Source organism: Pararge aegeria, chromosome 2, assembly GCF_905163445.1.
Source record: "Pararge aegeria chromosome 2, ilParAegt1.1, whole genome shotgun sequence".
Lineage (NCBI taxonomy): Eukaryota > Metazoa > Arthropoda > Insecta > Lepidoptera > Nymphalidae > Pararge > Pararge aegeria.
This window is the reverse complement of record NC_053181.1, coordinates 14,339,049-14,350,503: the sequence shown is the minus strand read 5'-3', so window position 1 is coordinate 14,350,503 and position 11,455 is coordinate 14,339,049. Positions and strand designations below refer to the sequence as shown.

Genomic DNA, 11,455 nt, shown 5'->3' with positions numbered 1-11,455 from the left:
CCTCAGAGGAAATAAGGGAATTTAGAGTTTTAGAGTTAGAGTAAATTTTCTCTGGTCTGGTCTGTCCAGAGACTCCGTAAGTGGCTAGTTACCACCCTACTAACAAAGTGTGCCGCCATGTGATTATGCGTTCCGGTACAATGTCAGAATATAAGCCGATTAGGAGTATGGCTTTAATATAAGTGCCATTGATACAATTGATAGGTTATCATCATGTGTTAGTGATTATAGCCAAGACCATTCTAAAGGGGCTTTCCTAGTCACAATTTCCATAGCTAACTACTCTTGGCCCGACCTGGAAATCGAACCAAGGAACTTGTAGTCCGTATTTGCACATACCGAACCACTACCCAATTATTCTATTACACCAGACTAACGACGCTGTATTATAATAACTCTATTTGGCGAACGTGCGAAATAGACGCTATTTTTATTTTGTAAATAAATAATCTGAAAACTTTTGTCCGAAAACAATCATGTCTGAAATGCGAAATAATTAATGCGAAACAACGAACATGAGAGTGGAAAATATGAAAACATATTCGACCTATCATGTTTCCACGCGAATTGAAAATCTATAACACTCTTCTATGGATGAGAGTATTAAGATATTATGACGGAGATCAATATTTTATTGAATTATTATTTTGTTTTTATTATTTCATCATCATCATATCAACCCATTATCGGCCCACTACAGGGCACGGGTCTCCTCCCACAATGAAAAGGGGTTTAGGACGTAGTCCACCACGCTGGCCTAATGCGGATTGGTGGATTCCAGACACCTCTAAGAACATTATGGAGAACTCTCAGGCATAAAGGAGACGAACAAACTTTTAGTTCTGTAAAAATATCAAGTTTCCAAGGGTGATTTAAAGGAAATACCGCGTCGAAGGATATTTTGTATAATTTAAACACAAAATATCGTCTTTCTTCCCACGCTGCAGTGATATTCGCGTTAAATTAGTCTGTACTCCATGTAATTTTTTCATTGCAAGTACGTGCACAGACTTATTCACCGCGTACCACCGCGGTAGCACTGAGGGGCGTATATAGAAGTATATATTAGAAACATAGAAGGAATCGCAAGATCAATTCCAAATTCCTTGATACCCACGACCTTGACATGCGGCCAGGTTGTTTTTGACTGTTTTTGTTTAATTTGATACAGGTTTTGCGATTGATACAATCTCATGTAGGCGAAAGTGTAGATTCGGCCTTATATGAAACACGCTTACATCGAAGATGCCTGTTTCCGTTGCTTCGAGGGTACCCAACTTGGATCAGGTAACACAGATCTCGAAAAAGCGTTTCAACCTAGCCTTTTTTTTAGCATGTATGGGACGGGAAGACCTAAATCACTTTTTATGTGTTGAGTTTTTTTACCCCCGACACGACAACGACGGGGTCCTAGATTTTGAACCGATGAACACATTTTGATGTTAAGTTGATTGTTTGAAAAGTGAATTAGTCACGAGTGTTCTTAGCTGGCTTTGAGGAAATAAGGCCACAAAATGGTAGGTATATATATTTTTTTAACAAAACCTTGGGTATCAAATGAAAGCTTAGTAAAAAAAAAAAAAAGAAAAACAAATTTTTAAATTTTTAAAATTTTTTTTTTTTCAATTCTATTCTTAACACTACTACGATAAATTTCTAAATCAAGATGGCCGCCACCACAAAATCTCGAAGGTTTTAAAAATATAATTTAATTTTTATGTGAGTTTGTGGTAGACTAGATAGCGATGAAAACCCATCCGAATTTGCAGTGTTTTATTTTATTTAACTCCAAGTTAACTCTTGACTACAATTTCACCTAGTGGAAAGTCATGGCAGCCTGAGATGGTAGCAGGCTAAGTGCTAACCTGTTATAGGTATGGCAGTTATATTTAACCCCCCAACTAAATTTCGTCTTCGCCGAATTGTTCTTATCGTTGTACCGTACCGAATTGTATCAATGTTGCTTAATGTCTTTAAATCTTGTTAAGGTAGCTCTACCTAGACATAGAGCATATTTTAATCCCGTGGCGAATGACATTTTCTTTCAACCGAAAACTAATATTAATCCATACAAAAAGCCCCCAGATAATTCAAAGTTTTTAGATTACGAATATGTTATTATCAAGACAATTTTACATAAATAAACTTTGCCTTTTACAGTATGTTATTAAGAGCACAGTTTAAGAGATTATGAAACATTAATATTGCAGGACGGGAAGTTACGTCTATTTAGTAAGTCATTTCGTTACGACCTTTAGTTAAACATCTATGTAAAAGCAGTATGTAACAAAAATATGTATATGTAAAAAAAATTGAATTTTCTCGTAAATTTTTTGCCTAATTAATTATTTAAAAAGTAGTATAGAGTGTGCTTACAAACTACATCCAAATAATACCTAACCCTGCTTAATGATGCACGACTCATTACGCTAGGAAATTGAAACTTCACGCTGCTGCAACCACGCTTATGCTATTTCATTATAAATTCCACTATAATACATAACAGACTATTAATGTTCCAGTAATTTTAACTATTCAGTATGATAATGGTTTTGTTATACGTAAACAGGCTGAATGTAATAAAACTGTCGACGGTAACTTTTTTACATAGGTTCCTAGATAAAGCGTGTAATTTAACTTTTATTCAGTGCTGTCCGCGCGGGTATCTTTCTTAAACTTCTTAAAGTAAAGTAAAAACTTCGAACCTGTAGGGCATCAAGGATGTTTATATTCTTCAGGATATTTTATTTTACGCTAGCTGTTGCCCACTGTCTTTTTCCGCGTATTTTTACGGTTTTAAAAATTCCGTGGGAACCGTTGGTAGGTATATCTGGGATAAAATGATAAAATGGGTCCTTTTAACTAACTATATGCCAAAAACCAAGTCAATTGGTTGCAAAGTAATGGCGTAAAAAACTAACAAACAAACACACTTCAACATCTATATTAGTACCAGAACACTAAATGGCTGGGTTATCGGTAGGAAAGTAACGCCTCCCAACTGACCAATCCAAATTTCCTTATTGCTCTTACAGGGTATCGAACCTTGCTCCCCGGGCGTCTAACAAAGCTAAAGGGAGGGTGATACCGTGGTGTTTTTTAGTTTGGGTATGCCCCCTTTAGTGTAGGGAGCCCTACATAAACTTCCTGACCATGGGTCGGAGGTAGCCATAAAAAAAAAGTGTATCGAACCTGGCAGTTCCTAAATATAAAACAACAGCGCTTGCCAATGTGCTAGGGAGGCTGTCAAACTCTCAAAACATCAGTAAAACAATCGAAATAGGTTTTTTAGATTTTGTTTATTTTTCTTAAGTGCTAAGACGTGCAGGTATCAGTCGCGAGATAATCTCCCATCTCTATGTACACGGAAACTATATTAATAAGAATTAACAGGTACAAGCTATGTCTTTAATTTTCTCATTAGCACCAAGGATCCGCCGCGTAGTAGGTTGTGGGGTAATAGTTCCTGAAACAAACATAATTATTGAAGCTTTCGTGTATATTGAGTATATAGTGATATTAAAGATGTAAATAATGCCTACAATTAACAAGGAATATGATAACTCTGACTACAGGCACAGACGTAAGTGCTGTAATGCTGTATTGCTGTGCGGGGAAATTTCCGAATTTTCTCCGGTCTGTCCGGTGGAAGGCTTCGGCCGTGGCTAGTTCCCACCCGGTACGATGTCGAGCAGAAACCAGTTTGGTAAATATAGCTGACATACTACCAAACAGGTACGCTACTATCTTTCACTGTATCATGACTCACAACCAAAAATGATTGCAGTCCGGGCAGCATGGAATTATGTAGCCCATAGACCAGACGAGAGAAAAATCAGAAATTATAGTCCCAGATTAAATAAGGATTTAAAACTAAGTCTTCTAAGGATCGAAAACGAGATCTCTGAATTACTTATAATTCAGAGATCTACTACTCAAGGGAGGTTGACAAAAGTAAATCATAATATACCTATAAGTTTCATATAAATTCAAAAAGATACTTAACGTATAAAAAAATAAGTTAAGATATCAATGTTGCAGCGAAAAAAGCTATAAATGACTCTTAGATATTTTTAGATAGAAACCTTTTACTTTAGATCAAGCAAAAATATTTTACGGCTCGATGGTTCGTTTGTCATAAAAATATATCATTGTTCATTATGTTGGGATGCCATTCATAAAATTACGTCATTTTGCGGCTCTTATTCTTAAATGCTAAATGAATGCCTATAAAGATATCGAGACTTGTTTGAAATGACATAAAATAGATAAAATATTAAGATAGCTCTACCAAACTTATACTCCACGGAATAATATATAATAATCGATTGTGCTTAAACGTGACTTTTAGTATCTTCTTCGATAAAGAAAGAAAACAATTTTAGTAACGTCTAATGTAGGTAACGATAATCTTTGAGTGTATACCTACTTCACACAAAAAATCACACAAATTATTGCTTAGTATAGTGAAAATTATGGATTTGAACAGAGTTATAATCTAAATGAAAGTTATAGTGTTGCGAATCTTTAGATTTTGAATGGCCAAGTATATTGCTATATCGTTACTAATATTATAAATGTGGAAGTGTGGCTGTTTGTTTGTCCTCCTTCAGGCCCTTACTGTGTAACCAAGCAACTTGATTTTTAACATGGAGTTTGTTGAAAGAACCAAGAGTAACATAAGCTACTATTTATACCAGAAATGTAATCGGTTCCCGTGGGATTTGTAAACACCCTTGACTTCAATCGCACCGTTATGGTAAGTGAATACGCAATTTAGGATGGTTGCGGGCTGTTAAGTATTAAATATATATAAACTCATAAGTAACTTACAAATTTCTCTCTCAGCCTTATATAAGATATTTTCTCAAAAAGCTATTATTCTCACCCGTATCCACCATATCCGTGTCCACCGTAACCATGTCCGTATCCGTGTCCGTAGCCATGTCCGTATCCTCCATATCCATATCCGCCGTATCCTCTATAACCGCCGTATCCTCCATACCCGCCATATCCGCCATGGCCGCCATATCCGTAGCCACCGAAGCTGCGGCCGTGAAGAGCACCGCCAACTAAGGCTCCACCAACCAATCCAGCTTTAGCACCGATAAGGCCTGCACCCAGACCCACTGCACCGAGTGCTCCCAATCCTGTAAAAAGAGTAACTCTAATTTTATAACACGCAATATTAGACGGCCGAGTGGCGCAGTGGGCAGCGACCCTGCTTTCTGAGTCCAAGGTCGTGGGTTCGATTTCCACATCTGGAAAATGTTCGTGTGATGAACATGAATGTTTTTCAGTGTCTGGGTGATTATCTGTATATTATAAGTATTTATGTGTATTATATTCATAACAAAATATTCATCAGCTATCTCAGTACTCATAACACAAGCTACGCCTAATTTGGAGCTAGATGGCGATGTGTGTATTGTCGTAGTATATTTATTTATTATTTATAACATTGCCTTTTCAGCAGACTTAAAAAAAGGAGGAGGTTCTCAATTCAAATGTTTGTCTTTTTTTGGTAGTTTGGTTTCTATATTACCCCGCTAATTATAAAACGATTTTATTGATTTTTACATTGTTTACCTTGTTGTGTAAATGTTCTCATTTTGTTAGGTATTTCAGTATTCTGTTAAACAATTCTCAATACAGCATTAAGCATTTAGGAAACTGGTGGTAACAAATCCAGTGCTTTGGAAAGCACGTTAAGGCGTCTGGTGTAAACCGTGGGCAGTTGATTTTATTTAAATCAACTGCCCACGGTATACATTCAGTGTCATAAATTCTCTTTGTTTATCCAACTATTTTGTTCTGTTAAATTAAAAAAGTTGCAGAAAAGTGTCCCGAATAGTTTAAGAAAATACCTACGCATTTCAAAATGATTAACATTATCCGCCATTGATAAAAATCGATCTCTTAGCCGCCGATATAGACAGCCTGACCGAAATTTCACGCGAACAACGGCGGGAGCAAATTTGAGCGATAATCAAATTAATATTTCAGTATTATTTACTGAAATTATTACGGAGCTATGTCATTTAGTAAAGGTATTCCGATACCACCTTCCGACTCCTTCATTTAACCAACTTTATGAATCATCCTACTTTTTTTTTGTAGATATTATGGACGGACAAAGCAGATGGTCTACCTTATGGTGAGTGAAAAACCATCGACTATAAACAGAGCAACATTTCACAGGGCATGCAAAGAGCACCTCTTGCAATATTCCACTCTTTACCTCACACCTCATGCCACTTTTAGTGATAAGGCCGCCTTTACACCCTAGCACTTTTCACCCACACTTTTCCTTGTATTTTTCCTATTGTGCTGTGTTGCAATAAAGTTTTTCTATTCTATTCTATTCTTTTCTATTCCACCCTGTATCCATCAATTTTGAGGCGTAAATGTTAAGTTTCTTGTACCTGTGATCACACCGGCAACCACGACCTTCATCCCGAAACACAGCATTGTAACAATGCTGATTGGCGTCAATAAGCATGACGATAGTACTTTCCCGGACGAGCTCTGTCGTAAAAAGCTCTATTACTACTAAAAACTTCTTATAAGAAATTGACGGCCAACTGGCGCAGTGGGCAGCGACCCTGCTTTCTGAGTCCAAGGCCGTGGGTTCGATTCCCACAACTGGAAAATGTTTGTGTGATGAGCATGAATGTTTTTCAGTGTCTGGGTGTTTATATGTATAATCTAAGTATTTATGTATATTATTCACAAAAAATAATATTCATCAGTACCCATAACACAAGCTACGCTTACTTTGGGGCTAAATGGCGATGTGTGTATTGTCGTAGTATATTTATTTATTATTATGAATCTTATAAGAAATTACTTATGTACGCCTAATATTAGCTCCATCGGATCAGCAAATGCTTAAAACTGGATTACTTTAGAACCGGAAAGACATAAGAGCTTTAAATAAAGGCTTGAAATATCGACGAACGTTTCAAAGGCGTCTGTAAAGCTAGACACATAGAGTTTAAATTTGGCTGTGTAAAGCTCCAACTAAAATAAAGTCGCACTTTATCGGTGACATTAAAACACCTTATCTAAAATCCTTTGAATGTTCCCTGAGCATTGACAACGTTATCCGTCATCTACACCCGGAGCTACGAAATCAGGTCCCAGGGGAGTCACGTGCTACAACTTGGCGCCAATTTCACGCTATACCGGTTTGCATAGTGCATACCAATAGCCTCTTAAGCGAACTTCTTTCTTATTTATTTTGCCAGAGAGCGGTTTGCAATTCAAATGAGTTTGGGTTTTTTTAAATGAATACAACTAGGTATACAAACGAAATGTTGGAATTTCCAAATGAAGCCTCACGATATTTGCGTACCAAGCTAAATTGGGCTTTTTTTTATTAATTAATCATTGTGTAAGCATTGACAGATTCTCTACATATTTTATAACACTTTTGTAATGATAGAATACGATTTTTAATTGGCTAGCTAATTTAGTTATTTGTCAAACCATACTAAGTTCTCGCGAAACTTTTTATTAAGGTATTTGTTTGTATCCTCACAGCTTAACCAATTTAAGCGGAAATTTCGATCGAGGTAACTTATATCCGTAGTAAACTTTTATCCCAAAAATAAAAAAACGGTTCCCTTGGGATTTTTAATAACAAATAACCCGGATGAAGTTGTAGGCATCGCCGAGTGGAAATGTAATATATGAGTCTACGACTGCATCGTGATGATAACGTCAGAATTGATATCAAGCAGTAACTTGTAGGTAATTAAACAAAGTTAATGTATTGTTGTGTAATAACTCAACTAGTTAGCGCTTGACTGCAATCTCACCTGGTGGTAAGTGATGATGCAGTCTAAGACGGTAGCTTCTATATTGTTAGGGAGTAAGGTAGCCATATCCCTAATCGGTTTCTAACGCGAGATCACAACGGAACACCAAAGCCAGAGAATGTTCAGAAATTACTAATTCCCAAATTGTTCCTGCCGGGAATCGAGCCCGGTACCTCTTACTTAAATTCACAGCTCTCACCATTGCGCCAGGGAGGTCGTCAAAAGCGTCTGCGAGCAAGCAAATCCGACCGCACCCATGACTAGGGGCTCAAAGCTAACTGCAAAGCTCGGAGAAAAGGTCATAGGTAGGTGAATACACTAACAAATCACTAATATGCATATACTACGTAAAATGCCATTCAAATTTATAAGCACCGTACTTAAATAGAAAACAAACAAACAAAAATTACGTTTATTACGTTATTACGTTATTATACATTATTATACGTTATCCTACATTCAAAGAATGTGCGTACATATAAATAATAAATATAAATATACTACGACAATACACACATCGCCATCTAGCCCCAAAGTAAGCGTAGCTTGTGTTATGGGTACTAAGATAACTGTTGAATATTTTTATGAATATAATACATATAAATACTTATAATATACAGATAGACACCCAGACACTGAAAAACAATCATGTTCATCACACAAACATTTTCCAGTTGTGGGAATCGAACCCACGGCCTAGGACTCAGAAAGCAGGGTAGCTGCCCACTGCGCCAGTCGGCCGTCTAACAATATATAGATATAGTTACAAATAGGAAAGTACTCCCTACTATCGGTATAAATTCCTCCGACGGCTTATGTACTATGACAATGTTATCAGTCATCTGTGCTTGCAGAGGCAGGATCAGATCCCGCGAATGCAACGTGCGAAAACTTTGTTGCAATTTAAACATATATACACCACGACTATGACACGTACGAACATACACGACAAGTATTTTTATATATATACTAGCGGACCGCAGCGCCATCTGCTGGACTGATTTGTGAATCTAAACCATCCAGGGTCCACCCAAACGCATACCGAAAAATTCATTCAAATCGGTCCAGCCGTTTAGGAGGAGTTCAGTGACATACACACGCACACAAGGAATATATATATATGAAGATATGGTTTGGAAATGTTTTGTTTTTCTTACCGAAATGCATGTTTCTTTTTATATTATCTTAATTACACCTAAAAAACAGCTTAAAAACTTAAAACGCATACCTATACCGATGGTAAATAATTGAAAATTTTAACTACTTAATAACTTATGGTATTGTAATTCCCTATAATCAAAAGTCCATTGAAAAATGTTTTTTTTTTTTTAATTTTGCATTGAAGCATCATCATCACCATAATATAAACCCGTTATTGACCCACTACAGGGCACGAGTCTCCTCCCACAATCCCACCAACAAAGGGGTAAAGGCCGTCCACCACGCATTACAATTAAAAAGGTTAAAGCATCGGTTTTTTTGGTATGTCAACCCTAATGAGATAAGAAGTCATCCCTATACAAATTTATCTAAAACCTTTTGTGGGTCATTGTTCGCTGAGCATTGACAACGTTATCCGTCATCTACAACCGGAGCTACGGAATCAGTTCCCAGGGGGCCACGCGCTACAACTTGGCACCAATTTCACGCTATACCGGGCTGCATACCAATAGCACCTTTTACGAACGTCTCTTTCCTTATTTATTTTTCCAGTCAATGGTTTGCAATTTAAATTGTGTTCGGAATTCGTTCTATTAATTACTAGAAGTGCCTACAACTTCGGATGCATTTGTTTCGGTTTTTAAAAATCATTCGGGAGTAGTTATATGCAGTTTTAGTAGTGCAGTAGTAGTAGTCTAAGGCCGCCAGCTTTATCAGCAAAATGGCGTCAAGATCGATTGAGCTGTTAAGCCTACCTCACGGTAAGATATGTTAATATTATATTATATATTCCACGAAAGCGTTTCCAAGGTGCTTTTCCGCGTGAAGTTTACTATGTCCTTTATTAGAATACCAGCTATCTATGTGCCAAATATCGGTGCAGCGGTTGATCCGAACGAACAAATAAACAGTTAGTTCTTCAAGAGACTTCGATACGGTTTGCCAAATCAGACAAGCTTGGCGATTGGCTTCCATCGACGTGGAGGATACAGACAATTCCTTAATATTATAATGCTTAATACTTAGATATTTACGGTTGTATGTTGGTCAGAACGCACTTCGTCATAGAGATGGAAATAATGGATTTTATTTAATCCCTTTTAAAAAACTAAAACAATCGCTGCCGAAGCGAGTACTTACTACTCATGTTAAAAAACTGTTTTTGATAGGTGGAAAACCATCCCCTATAAACGAGGGAGCACTTCACAGGGCATGCAAGGAGCACGACTTGCAACATGCCTAACTTCGTTGGTCAATTTTATTTGTAGGTGTTAAGCCTCATGTGTGTGTTATTACACCGGTAACCACGCCCTTCAGACCGGAACACAGCATTGCAACAATACTGCTAAGCGGCAGTAATAACCATGGCCATTAATTTATTTATTTAAATAAATATAAATATACTACGACCATATACACATCGCCACCTAGCCCCAAAGTAAGCATAGCTTGTGTTATGGGTACTAAGATGACTGATGAATAATTATATGAATAATATACATAAAAGCTTATAATATATAGATAAACACCCAGACACTGAAAAACATTCATGTTCATCACACAAACATTGTCCAGTTGTGGGAATCGAACCCACGACCTTGGCTCAGAAAGCAGGGTCGCTGCCCGCTGCGACCATCGGCCGTCAAAAATTTATAATGGACAACCAACAGTAGATACATTAAAACTTGCTCTTTTTTTGTAATGAGTCACATAGTAAATGTTCAAATATTTACAGGTTATCACAGCATGCATTAAAATGTAAAAAGTTATTCCTTTAAATTATTTACAGTTAATTAGAACTTCCCCGGACAAGCTCTGTCACAAAGAGCTCTTCTACTACTAATCGAACCCAGAACCTCCAACTTAAAAGCGCAGCGCTCACCGCTGCGCCAGGGAGGTAGTCAAAATATGAATAGATTGCTGAAATGGTCTCAAGTTTATATTACCGATCAACGATCTCTTATCCCTGTTGTAGTCCGCTCGCTGGGCAATGTCGCTCTGCAGAACGTCAATCACTGGACCATGTTCCAAAGTCTGTGCCGCGGCGTACGCGACCAGAGCACCGAACACGATTAAAGAGAACTTCATTGTCACCTGAAAACGAAGTCATCATAATCAACTCACTACAGCGCGGGTCTCCTATCAAAACGAAGAGAGTTTAAGCCAAGTCAAAACTAAAACTACGCGAGTTGATGGCCTAGAACAAGCCCTCAACAAAATTTTACTATTTTTTATTTATGTGAAATCTATAGAGACATAACTTACAAAAAGAAGCTAGATAAAAGCAAGGACCTACGAGCTAGTAGATGCTTTTGACTTCTATTACCGAAAAATTTTGTCAAAAACAAGACATAGAACAACAACTGTAATTTCGTAAATAATGAAAGCACTAAAGTTAAACAACTGCCTTCAGAAAGTTGTGTATAACAAACAAAATTACAATTTAACTTCAACAGTAAGACATTTACCAA

General features: G+C 37.1%; 1 protein-coding gene across 1 annotated transcript; it reads right to left on the bottom strand.

The window, feature by feature from the left end:
- Positions 1–3,420: 3,420 nt before the first annotated feature.
- Positions 3,421–11,072, bottom strand: LOC120630675 (keratin-associated protein 19-2-like). The gene is made up of 3 exons (XM_039899948.1): positions 10,931–11,072; positions 4,889–5,150; positions 3,421–3,466 (listed from the first exon to the last, which is right to left on the bottom strand). Exons 1-3 carry the CDS (start codon positions 11,070–11,072, stop codon positions 3,421–3,423), a joined length of 450 nt encoding a protein of 149 aa, XP_039755882.1.
- Positions 11,073–11,455: the final 383 nt, after the last annotated feature.